Genomic DNA, 21,594 nt, shown 5'->3' on the forward strand with positions numbered 1-21,594 from the left:
ATGCTGATGACACCCAAATCTATCTCTCTACCCCTTAGCTCACTCCACTAGTCTCCTCACGCATCACTCATCTACTAATAGACAAATCAGCCTGGATGTCACGCCACTTCCTGAAAATCAATCTATCCAAAATCAAGCTCATAATATTTCCTCTACCACGTGCCCCTTCCCCTGACTTCTTCACCAAAATCAATGGCTCAACTATCAACCTGCCCCCCGCAAGCCAAGGTTCTAGGTATAATCCTGGACACTGAATTATCTTTTTGGCTCCATATCAAATCACTGTCCAAAGCTTGCAATCTCAACCTCTGCAACTCATTCCTTGATCATCTCCCGCTTCGACTACTGCAACTCCTTCCTCACTGGCTTAACTTTACATAGGATATCCCCCCTGTGATCAATAATGAATGCTGCTGCCAGGCTCATCCATCTTACCAACCGTTCAGAGTTTGCCAACCTTCTCTGCCAATCTCTCCACTGGCTTCCCATTGCCCAACAAATTAAATGGACCCATGGAGCAGTGGCTTGGGAACAGCCTACTTGGGTGCTTGTTATGGGGGCACCCGACGGAAAGGAGGAGCCCAGAGTGCTGGCGGGGGGCACGAGAAGAGGAGGATCCAGGCTGCACTGTGCAAAACCACTGCACACAGCAGGAAAGTATAAAGTTTTTTATTTTACCAAAAATTAAACTTCAGAATTGTTTAATATGCAAATGCACTTACAATATGAAAATCATAGACTCTAAACAGCATAGTTATTTTTTCAAAGCCTAGCCAGGTAGAGGGGCCCAAAATCCAGGCATTCTAGGGGGATAAATTATGTATTTAATTTCTTGACTGCCTATCACATTCATGGAGGTCTTGGAGCACCAGGATAGCACAAACACCCACAAAATTACTACAAAGCAAACACCCCAAGGTATATTTTAAGAGGCACAGTGAGTCTTTTGAAGCTTGCAATACATCCTACTGACCTTTGTAGATCGCCCTACGTTTGAATGACCTCTGTATGCTGCCCTACATCCTATTGACCTCTGTACACTGCAGTACAACCTATTGACATCTATACACTACCCTACATATTGCTGACCTCTGTATACTGCCCTACATTCTACTAACCTCTGTGCATTGCCCTATATCCTACTGACAACTGTACACTACCCTACAACATACTGACCTCTGTACTCTTAACTCACCCATGTTGTTCTGGTAGATCTCCACCTCCTACCCCTACACAAAAGCATTTGTTTTGTGTAGAGTGAAATAAACCTGGCTGATCCTGCCTTCAGCTTTTCCTTCCATCTTTTCTGTGTCCCCATTGCAGCCTGAGATTGTTTACACCAGCTGTTGTCATCTACTGAGCATGCTCCTGTCTAAACTCTTTATTTCCTTTTTCTAATCTGTGCAGCCCACATGATTATAAAGTCACACATGTGGGTGTATACACACTGGTAAATGACACTACCCTCCCTCCCTTTCCTCGATGTCCTTTCATTGCTAATCACTATGCTAAACACTATAACTCACAAAAAAGCTTACTTTTATTATAAATCAGTATTAAATATATCAATTGTAATCGCTAAAACCTGTAGATTAAAAAAAAAAGCCTTTAAGATGCCATTGGAACAAAATGAAAGCTAGTGTCAATCATCTTTGACTCCAACTACACCATATTAATGCACAAAAGTACACATTTGATATCCAATAAGATTTATCGGGAGCTGTAAACAGTTTTTGTTTTTTATAATTTATAATTTACTTTGAATGGCTCTTCTGAAACAGTCATGTGACTGGCACAGTACCAATCAGGGCTGTGCAGACACAGACTCACACTGTAGAGAGCATACATTAGCAGAGTATTAGAAACCCCTCCCAAGTATCTTTCCCTGCAGATGCCAAAGAACAGGAAAAGATCGTGTGGCCACACAACAATGCTGCAAGTATAAGGTGCTTAGAGGATTAAAAAAACAAATACAGTGGTGTGATATACAGTTGTGTTCAAAATAATAGCAGTCAGACATCACTAACCTGATCAATCACTGTTTTTGGTAGAAATGATATTTCTACATGGCAAATAATTTACTAGCAGGTGTAGTAGAGTAATAGAAATCCAACAGACCCAACAGTCATGACATGCATGCTGCGGATTCTGTGTAATTGAATCACTAATTAAAAGGGGCATGTTCAAAATAATAGCAGTGTGGAGTTCTATTAGTGAGGTCATTCATTCTTTGAAAAACAGGTGACAATTATTGCCCTTTTTTAAGGAAGGAAGGCAGCAAATGTTGTACATGCTGGTTACAGTGCATTTCTCTCTGAAATTCTGAGGAAAATGGGTCGTTCCAGACATTGTTAAGAACAGTGTACCTTGATTAAAAAGTTGATTGTAGAGGGGAAAACATATAAAGAAGTGCAGAAAATGATAGGCTGCTCAGCTAAAATGATCGCAAATGCTTTAAAATGGCCACCAAAACCTGAAAGACGTGGAAGAAAGCAAAAAACTACCATTCAAATGGATAGAAGAATAGCCAAAATGGCAAGGACTCAGCCAACAATCAGCTCCAGGAAGATCAAAGAAGGTCTAAAGTTACCTGTGAGTACTGTTACAATTAGAAGACGCCTATGTGAAGCCAAGCTATCTGCAAGAAGCCCCCGCAAAATCCCACTGTTGAAAAAAAGACATGTGCTGAAGAGGTTACAATTTGCCAAAGAGCACATTGACTGGCCTAAAAAGAAATGGCGCAACATTTTGTGGACTGATGAAAGTAAGATTGTTCTTTTTGGGTCTAGTGGCCGGAGACAGTTTGTCAGACGACCCCCAAACACTGAATTCAAGCCACAGTACACTGTGAAGACAGTGAAGCATGGTTGCGCAAGCATCATGATATTGGGATGTTTCTCATACTACGGTGTTGGGCCTATTTATCGCATACCAGGGATCATGGATCAGTTTGAATACATCAGAATACTTGAAGAGGGCATGCTGCCTTATGCTGAAGAGGAAATGCCCTTGAAATGGGTGTTCCAACAAGACAACGACCCCAAACACACCAGTAAACGTGCAACATCTTGGTTCCACACCAACAAGATTGACGTTATGGAGTGGCCAGCCCAATCCCCGGATCTTAATCCAATAGAAAACTTGTGGGGTGACATCCAAAATGCAGTTTCTGAGGCAAAACCAAGAAATAGAGAAGAACTGTAGAATGTAGTCCAATCATCCTGGGCTGGAATACCTGTTCATAGGTGCCAGAAGTTGGTTGTCTCCATGCAACACAGATGTACAGCAGTTCTCAGAAACAGTGCTTATACAACTAAATATGAATTAAGTGATTCAAAGGAAAGCAAAATCTTCAAACATTTTTCAGTTTATATAGTGAATGTTTGAGTTTGTAAAGAAGAATACAAACACTGCTATTTTTTTGAACAGTCTTATATTCACTTTTCTTCAATTTTTTTAGAGGAAGAACACAAATTTGATATATTTTTCTTCATGTTTTGATTTAGAATAGAATGTGTAATGTTCCCAATGCATTTGTGTGTATGGAAATAAAAGCTGTTAGAAGGATTTTGAGCCTTATTCACTTTTTCAACACACTGCTATTATTTTGAACACAACTGTATATGAATGAATTATTGATGTTACTAACACTTCTCTGTTTAGTATCACTTTAACCATGACTGAGCCCTCTGGAGGCCAAACCGCAATGGAGCTGAAGGTAGACAGGCAAGACTATATGCTGTAAACATTCTTTTTGGCTTATTAAAGCTTGCTTCAGATTGGTGATGTCATCAGTGTGCAGCCTGCTCATTTCTTTTTGACAGGCAGATTTGCAGACCAGGGATGGGCTCTTGAGCAGACACCTGATGGAGATTGGAGGGACCAAAACAGAGGAGAGCTTCTGGAGCAGTGTGTTCATTATTGTTACTCCAAACTCTGCTCTGTTCACAACAAATCTTCCTCCAAAGTCTGCAGGGAAACACACATCTAAAAGGAATGTCAATCTCCCAATTTCCCTGTTTTTACTCTTCGAAGAACACAGTTAGGATACAGAGGTCATCAGGAGGAATTGGTGAGAGCTTCAGGGAACCCAGGAATTGAACATTCTTTAGTGTACATTTCCATTCAGACTTCAAAGATTGTGTTAAGGAAGTCGTCTTGATAAATTTAGGCTCATCTTTCACTGAAGTGCTATCTTCCTTTGCAGAGGGAACACTTATACTGGAAGGATTTGAACCGTCTTGTGAACCCAAAGATAGACACCTGGTACTGGTACCATCCCGCAAACTTACCTGTTACATGAAGCACAACTAATTGACATTTGGGGGGAGATTTACTAAAACTGGAGCACTCAGAATCTGGTGCAGCTGTGCATGGCAGCCAATCAGCCTCTAACCTTAGCTGATTGGCTCCCATGCACAGCTGCACCAGATTCTGCACTCTCCAGTTTTAGTAAATCCCCCCCTTGGCGTCTACAAAACTCAGATGCACGTAACTGCACCTTCTACTCTTCGCCGCACAAATTGTACACACACATTGAACTTTTCTTGGTCCTTTGCAGAGACATCCCATAGAAACTGTTAGTCCTTATGCACAATGGACATTTTTACAGCGGCTGTTTTTGGCTTTTGACGTTTTTTTCTACAGCCAGTAGACTCCCCAGCATGTTATCCTATGTGTCCGTGCACACATACACAGTAATCAATGTTTTTTGGCAGGGGAGTTTTTTAGCTGTAAAAATGTTCTAACACTGAAAAACGCTGTAAATCACGGCAAACTGGAGTTTTTCAGTGTTTTTTTAACCTAAAAATATTTTTTTCTGGTAAAAAAAATGCTAAAAGACGTGAACGTGGGAAAACGCAGAAAAAGCAGCAAAACGCCGCTAAACGCTAATACAAAAACACTAGACACTGCTGAAAAACTCACATTTTTAACGTGACTTTACACAGCTAATATTACCAGCGTTATTAAAATGCCCCGTGTGCATGAAGCCTTACTCCACCAGGACTTGCTGCTTGATATATCAAGATTCCTGTCAGTACAGTATATCTCAAAAGTAAAGTACACTGATAAGGGATAAGAAAGAAAGAAAACAGTATTTTTAGCCCTGTAAAATCCTTTTCTTGGAGTTCATTGACAGGCAGTGATCCCACCCCTCTCTATGATCATGCTCTTGATATTGTCTTGAGGTAGGTTGGTAGTAGGAGGGGTTACAGATTAATTTATTATATGCAGTTAGATTATGACCTGTGTTCTAAAAAATTAATTTTGCTTATCATCTTCCACCACATACTCTGTCCTTATTTGTACAGACCTAAAAGCAAAGAATTAATGTCTTGCTGTAGAGAAATGTAAGCCGTTGTCTGGTTGTTGTAAACAGAGACATTATCTTTGTTTCCATATCAGTTCCTCTGTATTAATACAGTTATTTATTTCTAATATTAAAAGCAAGTCATTGAAGCTAAGTAGAGGTGTAATGGCAGCACACAAGAGTTGAGAAGCATTTAGCAAGTTTAATCTTCACATGTGAATTGTGACGGATTAAACTGGAATGCTTCTGAAGTTAGTTCAGCAATTGAACAAATGGGAATTTCTAGATCCATCAGCTGTAGGCTATAGAGTTCAGCTATTTATGTGAGTACTTTAGGTTTATTTTTTTTGCAAATGATCAGAACTTGAAAAAGCCTTGTCTGAGGGTTTACACATTTTAAAGTAGTACTGACCATATAATCCTTTTTTCAGGAGTCCAAAAGAAGCCTTCAGCCTTTGGGTATATGGCAGCCTACATGAGGACTAGATGCTGGCAAAGAAAAAGCTAGAGGCCAGCAAAGAATAATCCCTCCTACTACCAATGTGTCCTTTGTATCAAGACAGGATCAAGAGCATGATCATAGAGAGGGGTGGGACCACTGCCTGTCAATGAACTCCAAGAAAAGGATTTTACAGGGCTAAATATACTGTTTTCTTCCTTGTCTATTGAGGGACACCGGAAGTCCTCAATTTCGTAACCTCCAAAAGCAGTCCCAATTGAGAGGAGGGCAACACAGCAAACAAACACTAACAAACCCAAGAAAAAAAGTAACAGGGAACCAATGATTGCCTGCAACTCAAAGATCTCCCTGAAAGAACTCACACCCGAAAATAGCATCAGATGAGGCCAAAACATCCACCTGGTATAACTTAGAAATTGTGTGAACAAAGGACCAGTTCGTAGTCTCCAATCTGGGAAACAGATGCTTGATGCCGAACAGCCCAAGAAGCACTCATGAATCTAGTACAGTTCACCATGACAGGAAAGGACAGAACCTAATGCTTGAGACCATAAGCTTGGATAATGGTCTGCCTAAGCCACTTAGAGATGATGGAACAAGAAACTGGAATATCCTTACAGGTTCCATGTGACATGACAAAATGGGAATCAGTCACCTTAAAAAGAAGCAGTGGCTAAGTGATAGCCTCTCACAGCCTGAACCATATCCAGATAATGGGTAGACATCTCCATTTAGTTAGATGCAGGCTGGGGAAAGGGATGGAAGAACAATGTCCTGATTGAGGTAAAAGGCTGACACTACATTAGGCAAAAAGGTAGTTCTGGGTCTCATCCAGGGCCAGATCTAGGCTGTCTGATCTGAGGGTGCAGTGGAAAAAACTTGGGGGGGAGGTATACTGTTAACACACCTTCATATTATACTCTCCAGCTAGCTCTCCCAGGGTAGTACAGAGGCAGTAATGTACAATGCATGTATTAGGCTAGAATTTCTCAACTGGTTTTCAGTCATGGCACCTTTTAAAAGTATGCCAAAATAATGAGGCACTCCAGTCCTGAACTGTATTCATTGGGCTGAAAGAAACTGACATCTCATATCATATTCATTTTTATGATAAGGATGAAGTTCTTCTTTATTTCAAAGTTACAGCCATTTGTTTGATGTGTTCTATAGGGATCAGCTGCACATTTCTATGGCACTGTATGATAGGAAAGCCCGGCAGCTGACATCAGTGCTCAGTCCAAGAGCGTAACTCTTTTGTGGCTTCCCGCTGGAAATGGGAGATTTGAATAAGAAAAGTGGTTGAACACAATTACAAGTGCTTTGTAAGATAAGACAAAGGGCAACAAGTCTCTTCTTTGCCTCACAAACTTGTATGTGTAAATTTCAGCTTGACGTACTGGGTTCTTTAAACAATAGATTTAAACTGTAATTGTCTCGCATTATTTTCCAATATGCTTGTAAAATGTCTTTTATATATGCTTTGTATGATTTATTTTTATTATAACAGAACTAGAAGGGCAATTGTGCCTTTAAGGTCTTGAACACTATTATATTTTTCACTCCACAGACAAAGCTGCATTCTGTAGATACAATTGTTTCATAACAAGCAAAAATGAAACATTATCCCAGTGAACAACAAATGCTTTACTTACACTATAAAAAGAGCTACTAAGGAAATATGCAGTAAGAAAAGTATAAAGGCCGTCATTGCTGACCTTTGCATCTGAAAATTCTAGTTGCCTGACTTTCATTCTGATTAAGTGGCTTTAGTACTTTTCGAGTCACCAACCAAGGACATAAAGTATACAGTATGTAGATTACGAGTTCTAAACTTACTCTATTTTGCAGCCATGTTCTAGGTCAGTTAACTGGTCCTTCAGAAGATATTTCAACCAAAGGGTAGCTGACAATCAGCATTTTCAGAGTGGGGTCAAGGATAGCAACCTCTATATTTTGTCAGTTCCTTCAGCACAAGCAATATTTAGCAAAATACATATATGTATTTACAAACCTCAAACTCTCGTCGTTTCTCATAAATTGGGATCAGCAACTTTGAGACTTCAGAAATGAGTTCATATCGCTCTGCTTTCCACAAAGCATCCACACATTGCTCGAGCAGCTCCACCAGCACCTCCTAATGAGATAGACAAAGAAGTTATAGATGACAATGATTATCAAGAAGAATACAATCATACTATTATCAGAAACAAATATAATGATAGCACTAGTATTGCCATAACATCTAGAAGTAGTATTGGTGCATCATAGAGATGGAGCAGAAGGTGGAAGAGGACTGGGCTTAGCAGAACTTCAGTAGCTGAGTTTGTGATTTGCAAACTGAAGCTCCTCAGGAGCTCTTCAAGGTATTACTTTAGGTTTAGGTACATCAAAGGGAAAGCGGTGTGCATGGATCTTATTTGAGATCACTACATAAACATCTGAACTTACAAATCAAGTCAATGGAGAGGGAAGGGGAGTCTGGAGCCAGAGGCTGCCACAGCTTAACAAGAGGGAATAACGCCAATCAGGACATGTTTTCTAACCTGACAAATTGCTTGTTTCCTAGCAAGTGACCATCCATTAGGATTCAGGACACCAAAAGACATGAGATTATCACCTACTCGGGGCAATTTCAGACATCTCCTATATCATGTTTATAGGTACCGTTAGGACAATGGGCAGTAAGGAGGAGAAACTAGAGAGACGCGTTAGCCAAAAGGGAGCTTTGAGGAGGAAGAATCTGGAGACACACAACAGGGGAAGATGCTGGTTCTGAGATGCTGTATAGACTGTTGTGTTTTACAATCAGTACAATGTACAATGATACAATCCTGTTTCTTGAATGCTAAAAGCTGTTCTGAATCTACTACTTTGTCCCAGTCACTATGCCTAGCCAACCAGATATCACCTACAGTATAAATATATAGTACTGTATATACACGTTAAATTAACTGCAACACTAAGACAGTGGATAAAGACAGATACACAAAGTTCTGTTTACAAAATGTTAAAAGAGAAGTATGGGGTTTGCGAAAAAAAAAAAAAAAAAACTTCGGTAGGTGGAGGCAGCATTGATCTGATGCTGCATCTTTCCCCTGCTGGCTCTGCACTGAGAACTGAGCAATCAAACACTGATGATCACTCAGTTCTCTCCTCCACTCTGAGCAGATAGCCGTGACTATCATTCTCCGACTCTCTGCTCCTACAGTGCTCACTGGAGTGACGGACTGTGCAGGGATAGAGAGCGGCTGGTTCCAGCTGAACCAGCTGCAGGTCCAGGCATCTGGGTGGATCCCAATCCCTGAACCAACTGAATGACATCAGACTTTAGGCTAATGGACTAACAGGTCACAGGGTGCAGAATGAGCTGCACTGCTGTGATTCATAGGAGAAATAGGACCAAAAAAATCTTTGGCAATACTTCTCCATAATACATTTATGTGTAAGATATTGTTCTAGACAGACAATATTCTAGATAAGGTACAATTTACTCTCAATTTTAGACACAGTGCTGGTATATACCCTTAAAGTGGCTGTAAACGCAAAAGGTTTTTTGTCCTCAAGTATTCTCTGCATTAAGGTAAGAAACCTTTTATGTGCAGCCCACCCCCCAATACTTTCCTGAGCCAGATCACAATCCAGCAGCAGGCACTACTCTCTCTCCCTCCTTCCTCTCTGAACTCGGTGAGAGCAGTGGCAGTCATCAGCTGTCAATCAAATCCAGTGATGAGGGAGAAGGGGGCAGGGTCGAGGAGTGCTGTGTGTATCAACAGATGCACACAATGCAGCTCAATATCGAGCCTGCGTTCAGAAGGCAGGAAGAACCAGGAGCACAGGCAGGGGACCCCAAAATAGGAGGACTGAGACTGCTCTGCAATTGTTTTGCACAGGGCAGGCAAGTATGACATGTTGTTATTAAAAAAAGGCAAAAAAACCCTTTATAATAACTTTAACTTTGGACACTAGAGAAACCACAGAGCGCATAAAGGCAGCAAACAATGTTCCTATCTTAAAACCAACAAGTGGTTTCCTGTTTGATAATGAGTCACGTTTAGAATCAATGAAACCTATATAAAGTACTGTGCAAAAGTTTTAGGCAAGTGTGAATAGATGCTGTAAATTAAGAATACATTCAGAAAAAGAAGTGTTAATAGTTTATTTTTATCAATTAACAAAATGGAAAGTAAATGAACAAAAGAGAATTCCAAATCAAACAAAAATTTGGTGTGACCACATTTTGCTTTCAAAACAGCATCAATTCTTCAATTATTCTAGGTGCACTTACACACTTTTTGAAGGAACTCAGCAGGTAGGTTGTACCAAGAATCTTGGAGAATTAACCACAGATCTTCTGTGGATGTAGGATGTCTTTTTATGTAATCCCAGACAGACTCAGTGATGTTGCGATAAGGGCTCTGTGGGACCAAACCATCACTTCCTGGTCTCCTTGTTCTTTACACTGAAGATAGTTCTTAACCACCTCCCGTCCGGCCCATGTATATAAACGGCCAGATGGTGGCAGTGCAGGGGTTGGTGACCGTTTATAAACGGCCTCCCCGCCCCCTGCTTGTGTGGGCTCTCTGGGAGCGCGCAGCACTGTGATCAGGTGCCCGCTGTGTCCTCCAGACACAGTGGAACACCGATCGTCGTACGGGACCTCTGTGCGAGGTCCTGATCATGTGATCACTGATTGGCCAATCAGTGATCACATGCAGAGAAGTAAGCAAGATGTCACTTCTGACATCATTGCTTACTACGTGTGAAATCTGTGAATGAATACACAGGTCACATGGTACAAGGCTATTCACAACAGCCTTGTACCATGTGACAAGCTGTGACCAATCACAGCTCACACAGTATTTCTCAATGGCTGCAAGAATGCAGCAAGAGAGAAGGAGAAATGATTGCTTTTACAGTCTTTATGGGCGTAAAAGCAATCAGTGTAAGAAAAAAAAAATCTTCATCACCCTCCCACAAGTAGTATAGTGTCACCATGGTGTCACTGTACTGATAGGGTGACAGTATGTAAAAAAAAAAGAAAACAAATAATATAAAAAAATAAAATACAAATGTAAAAAAAATATATTTTTTTAAAAATTATAATTTTTGGTTATAAACTAATTTGGGTTATTTTGTTTTTACTAAAAAGATAACTGAATAAATTTTGGCCAAGATTTATAATGAAATATTATTTGCAAAATTTTATAAGAAAAACACATTTTTTTCAAAATTTTGGGACTTTTTCATTTATATAGCAAAAAAAATAAAAATCCCAGTGGTGAATTAATACCACCAAAATAAAACTATCTGTCTCAAAAAAATGCTAAAAAATTCATATGGGTACAGTGTTGCATGACCGCACAATTACCATTCAAAGTGTGATAGCGCTAAAAGCTGAAAGTTGGCCTGGACAGGAAGGGGGTAAAAGTGTCCGGAATGGAAGTGGTTAATGACATTAGCTGCACGTTTGGGGTCATTGTCCTGCTGCATAAATTTGTGGCCAATCACACACCCTGGTAGTATGGCATGATGGATATGTATCTGCCTGTATTCCTCAGCATTGAGGACACCAATGATCCCGACTAAACACTATATGCAGAAATGCAGCCCTAAACTTGCAAGGAACCTCCACCATGCTTCACTGTTGGCTGTAGACACTCATTATTGCTCCACTCTCCAAACATTCACTAACAAACCGCCTCCTGCTACAGACAAATATTTCAAAATTTGTCTCATCAGTCCAGACCATCTGTTGCAATGTCTCTTAGGGTTTTCTTCAGGTTGTTTAGTGAATACATGGAAAATCAAAGGGGCACATGTTTAGGACTTCCAAAAACAGCTGTCATCTACTACTATTATACTGACAATTGCAGTGAGTTACTATACACTGTGTTTTTCATCAATGAACAAATCCCAAGTACCAGGCAGCCAACATTTGCTTTTTTTGGAGGGAAAGCTCTTTTTTTAGCATCAAATATCTTTTGTATATTTTTGAGTTTTAGGCATTTCTCCATCATAAAGCTGCCAATGAACCTATACAACGTTTTTGATCTTTTTCAATTGATGTCAGTAACACCATATGCACCCTGACTGTTACACCCCTGTGTTTTCCACTGCCACTAATTATTTAATTAAATATTTTCCCTTTTGACATGGTTTGCTTGCCATGTATTTTCCCCTTCTGCTTACATGAAATGCTTGAAATATAACATTCTACCTTATCAGTGGCTTACATTTCCTTTCAAAAACCTCAATAGGTTATTCTACTTGCAAATAAAAATGTTACCCACATGTCTGCGGTTTGTAGTACTTCAGATTCTTACATTTTCCCACGTATCTGATATCAGTAACTGATGTAACCACTCTCTGTTAGTATCTGCATGGTCTCTAAGAAAATATATACGTATTTAGAAGAATGTATAACAGTGACTTCTACCACTGCATAAATATCTCTGCACAGATGTAATAACCAGCAGTAGTGGAGTTTCAAATGGATGCACCAGCAACACTTAAAACCTATATCCAAGGAAAAAACAAAAAATCCTCCTTTGCTGTGGGGTTCTGTATGTACTGCAAAGGTTAAAGTGATGTCACTCAGCCTGGCCAGGCTCTGGAAAAATCCTGACTTTAAAGGCGGGATCCATGTAGATGTCTGGATCGGCAGCTGGCTCAGCCTCTCATCACACCATTGAGCCTGCCCCTTTCACAGCCCGGTGCTCCAGTGTGCACTGGAGGGGCAGAGCAGAGAGCTGGTAACTGGCAGTCACTGGTTCTCTGCAGACTGAATACTGAGAACTGAGCGATCAGTGGTTTTTATTGCTGAGTTCTCAATGTAGTGCCAGAGGGGGACAGCTGCACCTGGGATTGGTGCTGCAGCAATCTAGGTGAGTATGAGTGTTTATTTTTTTCTATTCCAAAATTTCTCTTTTAATATACTCATTTATAGTCGAGGTACCAGGGAAAGCAGTTCTACTCCCCTGGCAGCTGGAGCACTCCCTATGCTACGACCTGTGAAATGTTCCTCAGAATCCTCATGTTTGAAGCCATGCTATGGGCCTTGCATTGTACCTGATGATGTCAGAGGGCATGCAACTGCCAGAATGAGAAGAAGAGATTGCGGGTGCGAGTCTTACAGCCTGGGAGAGCCTGAGGGTGGGAGTGAGGGATCAGGGAAGAAAAAGTGCTTTTTCCCGGTACCCTAGACATAAATGAACATTTGATCCTTGCAGTGGGGCTGCCCCCTCACTGATGGGAGAATTTTTGTTTTGCCCAGAGTTCAGCTTTAACCACTTGCCCTCCAGACGATTTACCCCCCTTCCTGACCAGGCCATTTTTTTGTATTACGGCACTACATTATTTTAACTGGCAATTGAGCAGTCATGCAATGCTGCACCCAAATTAAATTTATGCCTTTTTTTTCCCACGAATAGAGCTTTCTTTTGGTGGTGTGTGATCTCTTGTGCGGTTTTTATTTTGTGCACTATAAAAAAAAAAGACCGACAATTTTGAGAAAAAAAAATAATATTTTTGACTTTTTGCTATTAAACATGTCCAGTGAAAAAATTAAATCAATCAAATGTTGGCATAAATGTAGGCCAAAATGTATTCTGCTACATGTCTTTGCTAAAAAAAAATCCCAATATGTGGAAATTAATTAGTTTACGTGAAAGTTTACAAATGGCGGTATATATACTGGGATTTTTTTTTTACTAGTAATGGCGACTTATAACAGGACTGCGGCGGGCATTTTGGCACTGGGATGAACTGATTTGGTGTCACTGACATCCCCAGTGACACCAATACAGTGATCAGTGCTAATAAAAAGCAATGACACTGTTCTAATGGCAATGGGCAGGAAGGGGTTAACATGTGGGGTGATCAAAGGGTTAACTGTGCTCTTTTACTGTGTGCTGTGTATGTGCTTTCAACTGTAAGCACACTGCTTTGTATGACTCTGCCCAGCCTTCCCCACTCTACTAAAGAAAAAGTTTATTTCTGTGTTGCTGTTAGTGAGGTATTTTTCTTTCCCTCACTGTACTGTATCTATGGAAGAGCAGTGTTGTCACCGGTGGAGAAGAAATATGTTAGGACCATGGAAGACCTCCCTGTCTCCTCTTCTCCATGGCATAAGTGGGAGGCATTTTGAAGTCCTAATAAACATTGTGATAACATTGTTTGAAATAAGACTAGTGCACAGTACACAGGACATCACATCACTGTATTTCTGGCAGAATCAACAGGTATGTTTGTGTATTTATCATACAAATATAACAAAACGCATTTAATGTTATGTTTAACAGACCAAAAAGGAGCAAATGAGAGACGTTCATTGTTAGGATTTTTATACACTTTAAGTCTTGTTTCAAACAAGGGCCAATATCCTTATAATTAAATGTTTCCTAACTTTACTGTTATATGTACCCCTATAACGTAGTTTAACAATACTATTACATACTGTATATGCATGTGAGATAGGAACGTAGGAGTGTAAAGCTGGCCACAGATGATCAGGGACCGGCTGAATTTCGATCTATCCATAGCTACTCCCATTGGAGAGCAGTCTATCTAAGGATCAACTGCTCCCAAACTGGTTTGTGCATTACCTGCAGAAGTGTAAAAATAATGCTGCATCCATAGGGTTTTCACACTGGTATTACTATCTTAAAGATGGTAATGTAAATTAACTGCTTCCCGGCAGGCAGCTTCTACACCCCAGAGGATCACCATGGTCTCCTTGACTTGTAGTGTAATGTAAACAAAAATGGAAAATGAAGCACCACACCACTGCTAAGAGATCCAGATACAACTTTCAAAAGTTTATAAAGATATCAAAATGATTTCACATCCCTTTTAAATGTGAAAAAGCTACAAAACAGAATTGGGATGCTAGACAAATCCTTTTGTTATAGCATGGTATAAACAATATCTGGATCAGTGCCAGAACAAAGCATAAATTACAAATTACCATGACAAAAAAAGAGGAAGTATCACAATGTACTTCCCCAGGTAAAGAACAAATAGATGACTATTAAAGGAACTACCCCAGAAAACATTACCATAACATGAAATCAGCAGCACATAAGTATTATTTTGACACCGCAGGTCTAATAGATTCCAGACAATGAACAGAGTCTGCAGATATAACCCTTTTCCTTTTTGCCTCTGTCCCATAAATACTGTCAAAATTCAGATGTCTTGATTGAGGGTAATAAAAATGTTTTCACTGTTTTATGTTATAGGGATAGCTGTAACAAAAGAAAGCATCTCCAGGTTCCAGTGATCTTTGCATGCTGTTAGATTTTTAAATCTACTGACTGAATAGTGTACCTTTCAATGGAAGCTACAACGATGAAGCATGTAGGTTTGTCATCTCCATCTGAAAATATTAGTTTCCTGACTTTCATGCTGATCCAATTGCTTTGGTACTTTCAAAATCACTGACTTGGAAAAAGTATGCAGATTAGGAGTTCTGAGTTAACTTCGACTTTCTTGATTAGCATACTTCTTCTAAGCCAGGGTTAACAGGTTCGTTATTCTTCAAAGACTGGGATATTTCCAGAGAAAGGAGATGAAAGTTGTCAGTTGTCCCTGGAATGTGGGTGAAGATGAGATATATAATTTACTAGGTTACAGGTTTGCCCATCAGCATTTTTAGGGCTTGTACAGATTATTAGGCTCAGTATAATTTCTCATATTCAGCATTTTGGGACACTTGACGGAACCCGAGCCCCCTCCCATATATCCCCTTCTGAAGCTTTCCTGTATAAACTCTAAATCTGTGGTATCTGTACCATGTTACCAAATGATTTGCAGATGTGAAAGTGACAACATTTCGCATTGAGCGTGGGTTCACACTGATGCGGTGCGGAATTCACATTGGTTTCTGTGCGATTTCTGCATCGCATCCCATTCATGCAAACCGCTGTGGGTGTACATGTTAAGTTAACAACACCCTGAAATCGGTTTGCAAAACACGGTGCAATGTGCAAAAATCACACCCATTACAATCCAATTCTGGTGCGGACAAAAAAAAGGGTCCTGCACTATTTTGGTCCGGTGCAATCTGAGCCATACAAAATGTACAGCTCAAATTGCACCGCACAGAAATTGCATGTGATTCGCACAGGAATATGGTGCGGTTCCTGTGCGAATCACATGCGATGTGCCACACCGCATCAGTGTGAACCCAGGCTAAAAGTTGAAGTGATTTACATTATTTTGCTTCTGCTGTGTGATGAGACATCTAGCTAACAGGTGGGAAGCCTCACTTTCATCATTCACTGTGTGCACTGCTAGTAATACGGAGTCATGGCAGAGCTTACTGAGCTTCAAAGAGGGCAAGTTGTTGGTGCCCACTTAGCTAGTGCCTCTGTGACTGAAGTTGCCAATTTATTTACAATGTTTGCAAGGTACAGTATCAAAGGTTATGACAGCATATACAGTTTCCGGGAAAGTGTCATCTGATAAAAATAAGCGCAACATGGTCAACTGACCAAAAGAGACAAAATGACATTGTTCAGAATTGTGACCCAGAAAAAGAAAACAACTGCTGCAAAAGTGACTGCAGAGGTCAATTTCAGTCCAATGAAGACTGAGATTGAGCTCTGCAGTCACTTTTGTAACAGTTGTTTTCTTATCTGTTTTTTCTAACCCTTGTACAGTAGCCCCATCCCTCTTTTGTTGTTCTACTACTGCATGGCTTGTCCATAACAACCTCTAAACATACACACACCTGACCATGCATTTGTGAAGTGAACCCCATACTTGACTGATCTAACAGCATTACCTGCACAAGTTTAAATTTTGAGGAAAGTATAAAAATAGTGCTGGACCCATAGGGTTTTTTACTGGTATTAATATCTTAAAAGAGAAGTATGGTACTTCTTTTTTTTACTCATACTTATCTATCTTCAACCCACTGTCAGCTGAAAGTGGGTCACAGGAGTGCAGAACAATGTTGATGTAAATGATCTGCTTCCCGAACATGCAGCTTCTACACCCCAGAAGATCTCCACAGTTTTCTTGGCTTGTAGTGTAAAGTAAACAAAAATGGAAGTTGCAGCACCATACCACTGCTATGAGATCCAGATACAACTTTACTCCAATAAAAGTGAGGGGGACAATCCAAAAAGTATCCAACATGCTTTGGAGGTCCAAGGGCACCTCCTTCAACAGTAGACTTGAAGTGAACTGGACTGGTAATGTTATTTTTTCCTGTGTTATATCAAGTACACACCTTGTCAGTTCTTGGACCCCTGAAATGTGCTGGATGCGTTTTGAATTGTCCTTCTGACTTTTATTGGAATAAAGTTGTATCTGGACCTCTTAGCAGTGGTGGGATGTTTCAGTGCATGAACCTATTGTCCCTTCCTGCTGCTTCTTCCTTGCACACTCCAGCTCTACTGTACAGGGACTGCAAAAGACTATCAGGTATCAGGTAAAGGTATGACAGGACGAAGCCCTGTCACTGTGAATATATAGGAAAATATGACACAGGATTCACATTCAAGGTAAATACAATTTTTCAGACTAGTGGTTCTGGGCAGAGAAAGCTGTATCTTTGGTTTGTACTGGATCTGTAGTACACAGATGTACAGTGTCATCATATATTCAGGTCTGAGGTTAGCTCAGAACTTCCAGATTGGAGACCGCTCCCAGTGTGGGAGACAAAAGGTCTCACCGAGGGGTCAGAAGGGCTCCAGCCAGAAGGGAGGTGTCAGGGATCCTGCTGCCATGCAGCCGCACGGAGGATCCCCTTGGGCTGCGGTGGTGCGAGTGCACATGCGCCGGAGTGTGCGAGTGCGTGCATGCGCAGTAGTGTACACGTCACCACAAGACGGGCTATTTAAACCTGCAATACAGTGTAATCAATGCCTTCTGGTCTATAACATCCTGCCCTCCATAACCTGATTTTGTTGCCTGTATCCTGATCTGACCCTGATTAAGAAAGAACTCCGCCTGCACCGACCCCGGCTATCCCTGACTATCCGCTTGCCTGCTTCCTTGTACTTGATTTGCTCGTTTGATCCTGACCTGGCTTGTCTGACTCTGCTGCACCTATTTACCTGTATCTGCACCTGGCTTGTATCTAGATTGCTGCCATACTTACCTGCTGCTGCACCCATGGTCCTGCACCTGGCTTGCATCCTGGTCACCGCCATACTTACCTGCTGGTGCACCCACGGTCCTGCATCTGGCCTGCATCCCAGTCACTGCCATACTTACCTGTTGCTGTACCCACGGTCTTGCATCTGGCCTGCATCCTGGTCACCACCATACCTGCCTGCTACCGCATCCACGCTCCTGTGTCCAGTCCCAGTCCACATCCTGATTTCCGGCATACCTGCCTGCTGCTGCACTTACGTTCCTGCATCCGCACCAGGTCTGCATTCGGATCTCCTAGGTCTCCACCTACCTGCTGCCAGCTCTAGACCGACACAGCACTCGTGCCACTCCTATGTGCTAGCTGTGTGCATTGCAGAGAAGCTGTCTGCTCCCAAGTGGGCTTCCAGGCCCTTAAAAAAAGTTCCTGTCTGCCGTGGACTCACTGTATAAATGTATCTACCACAAGAGCTAAGTACCCGATGTCACAGTTTATAAAATACAGACTAAAGCATACTGTCAAAATGCATATACAACCACACTGAATGATTCAGTGTTAACTTTCAGAGATGCCTGTTCTGTTAGTGGATCCTGCTCAGATGCTCACACACTGTAGTTAACAGGAGACATTTTATTAGGTGCTTCTAGCTGCCATTATACATGTGTCTGCCCTAGAACTACAACCAAAGAGAGGCAATAACACAGTTGTACCAGTATCTAAGTAGTGAGACCCCTAGAGGCCATACACAGCATATAACATATTGCTACACCCTTTCTCTTTTAAATAAAAGAACAATGAAATATAACAAACACAAAATGGTGAAGTAGAACATAGCTATAAATTAGATATAATCCTTGAGGTGAGCCGGCTTTCTGATTGTTCTGCCAGCTCGCGTAACATATGAGGTTTCTTCTGATTCTGGCAGTCTATTTTCTGGGACTGTCTCTCTCTGCCTAGAGACCTCCCTATGCTCCTCAGCAGTCCCTGTTTCTTTGTTGCTGGTATTCATAGTCTCATCGCTTTGAGTGTTCATATACTGCTCCCAGGGCCCTGTATCATCTCCTTCTTGTGTTTGTCTCAGATGTCTCCGATTTCTCCTCCATCTTCTTCCTTCCTCTGTTATAATTTCATAGGACCGTGGTCCCAATTTCTGTACAACCTTCGCTTTTTTCCAGTGTTTGTCATATTTCCCTATTGGCTGAATCTGTACATTGTCATTGCTCTGGAGAACAGGCAGATCTTTTGCAGATTTATTATAATAGAAAGCTTGCCTATCTTGATTCTTCGTTAGTTTGGCTTTAACATTGCCCACAAGCTTTGGCTTTAGTAGTTGACCTGCAGTTGGTAGGAGAGTCCTTGTACGTCTACTCATAAGCCGCTGTGCTGGACTGGTGTCTAGGCCTTGTGTGGGTGTGTTTCTGTGGTCCAGTATAGACAGGTATATCTCTGTACCTGCCTGTTTTGCCTTTTGCATGAGTCTTTTGGCTGTTTTTACTGCTGACTCGGCTTTACCATTACTCTGCGGATATCCAGGAGATGATGTCTGGTGCTCAAATTCCCACCTCTCCCTGAATTTTTTGAATTCTTCCGATGTAAATTGAGCGGCGTTGTCAGAGAACACAATATCCGGAATGCCATATCTGGCAAAATGGGCCTTGAGTTTTTTAATTACTGTTTTGGCCCTTGTGTCCTGTAAGTAGTCTATCTCCCAGAAGTTGGAAAAATAGTCCACAGTTACCAGATATTCCTTGTCGTTCCACGTGAACAGATCTGTTCCTACTTTTGACCTTGGTCTGTTTGGAATTGTATGTGGTTGCAATGTCTCTTTCGGTTGCTTATCATTGCACGATGCACATATTTCACACTGTGCTATAAAGTTTTTTATGTGGTCATTCATTCCAGGCCAATAAACATATTCTCGTGCACGACGTAGACATCCTTCTACACCTAAGTGAGTCGAGTGCAATCTTTCTATAATGTCTCTTCTAAGTGATTGTGGTATGACAGCTCTTTCTCCTTTAAAGATGATTCCATGCTGCACAGAGAGTTCATCTCTTATGTGAAAAAATGGAGAAACCTCCATTGGAGCATGCTGCTTGTGTTTTGGCCATCCCTTCAAGATGACAGTCGATAGGATCTGTAGAGTTTTATCTTCCGCTGTGCAGGTCTGTATTTGTTTCAGTCTGTCTTTTGAGACAGACAGATATTCACACATATTGATGCTTTCAATGTCTTTTTCTTCTTCATTTGTGATGGGTAAGTAAGCTCTGCTTAGGGCATCTGCAATCAGTAAATCCTTCCCTGGACAGTAACAAATGTTAAAATCATATTTCTGAAGCCTTAACAGCATACGCTGCAGTCTTTTTGGGGCATTCATTAGTGGCTTCTTTGTAATACTTTCTAAAGGCTTGTGATCTGAATGCACCACCACTTGTCGACCGTAGGTGTACTGGTGAAATTTCTCTAACCCAAATACTACCGCTAGTAGTTCCTTCTCGATTTGAGCATATCCTTGCTCTGTTAGAGTTAACGCTCTGCTTGCATATGTGATTGGCTGTTTATCCTGCATTAGTGTGGCTCCAAGGCTGGTTTCTGAGGCATCACATTGTACTACCACTGCTTGATCTGGATCAAAATATTTTAGCGTTGCTGCGTCTGCAATAGCATTTTTCACTGACTGAAAAGCAGTTTCATGGCTTTCTGTCCATTCCCAGAGTACGTCTTTGTGAGTTAGCTGTCTCAGTGGCTCACACATGTCTGATAAATGCTTGCAAAATTTGGAAAGATAATTCACCATGCCCAGGAATCGTTGTACTCCTTTGTTGCGGATTCTAGATCATCACCTTCCCCAACTATTAGTATATCGTCTGCTATTATTTTTACTCCAGACAGTCCTTCCAAAGCTTGCATCAATTTTTGTTGGAACACTTCTGGAGCTGGGCTTACTCCCATTGGCATTCTAAGCCACTTATAGCGTCCAAATGGGGAAGAAAATGCTGTTAATAAACTTGATTCTTTATCCAGTTCCACGTGCCAGAACCCATTTTTCACATCACATACCGAAAATATTTTAGCCTTTGATAGATCTGGTAGAATATCTTCTATTGTTGGCATTGGATAGTGATTTCTTTTAAGGGCCTTGTTCAGTGGCTTAGGATCAATGCATATTCTTAACTTGCCTGATGGTTTTTTCACTATCACCAAACTGCTTATCCAGTCTGTGCTTTCCTGTACTGGTGCTATCATACCTCTGCTGTGCAAATCCTGCAGTTCCTCTTTAAGCGGTTGCATTAAGGCTACAGGTACTCTTCTTGTAGGCAGTCTGGTAGGCTGTATTGTGTGATCAATTTCTAGTTTGTATTTACCTTCCAGGTACCCATCACCTTCAAATAAATCAGCATACTCTGTTTTTATGTGGTGAAAATCCAAAATGTATTCTGCCTTTTGTGTAGGATTTTGAGTATTGTCAGAAACTTCCAGAGCCATGATGTTATGGGACTGCACCTTTATTAAGTCCATAGCCTGAACTGCTTTAACTCCCAGCAAAGGAATGTGATCGTCCTCCTGCAACACAGTAAACTCCACTCTGTAGCTCTTTCTGTTACGTGGATTTCTTAATTTTAGCTTGCATGTTCCCATGGGTTTCAGAACACTTTTGTTGTACATGACCAGTACCTTATCAGTGGGCTCAATGGGAACCTATTTGTTAAGCAGAGTAAA

General features: G+C 41.0%; 1 protein-coding gene across 2 annotated transcripts in view; it reads right to left on the bottom strand.

The window, feature by feature from the left end:
• The window catches only part of DOCK11 (dedicator of cytokinesis 11), a 318,014-nt gene that overhangs the window by 81,363 nt on the left and 215,057 nt on the right, over positions 1-21,594 (bottom strand). For both annotated transcript variants that reach the window (XM_089657960.1, XM_089657959.1), the window contains one exon: positions 7,783-7,905. In XM_089657960.1, the coding sequence (XP_089514086.1) occupies positions 7,783-7,905 (123 nt within the window). The remainder of the gene's footprint in view (positions 1-7,782; positions 7,906-21,594) is intronic.

This window comes from Staurois parvus, unplaced genomic scaffold, assembly GCF_062004578.1.
Source record: "Staurois parvus isolate SC_StPar_1 unplaced genomic scaffold, SC_StPar_1.0 ptg001045l, whole genome shotgun sequence".
NCBI lineage: Eukaryota > Metazoa > Chordata > Amphibia > Anura > Ranidae > Staurois > Staurois parvus.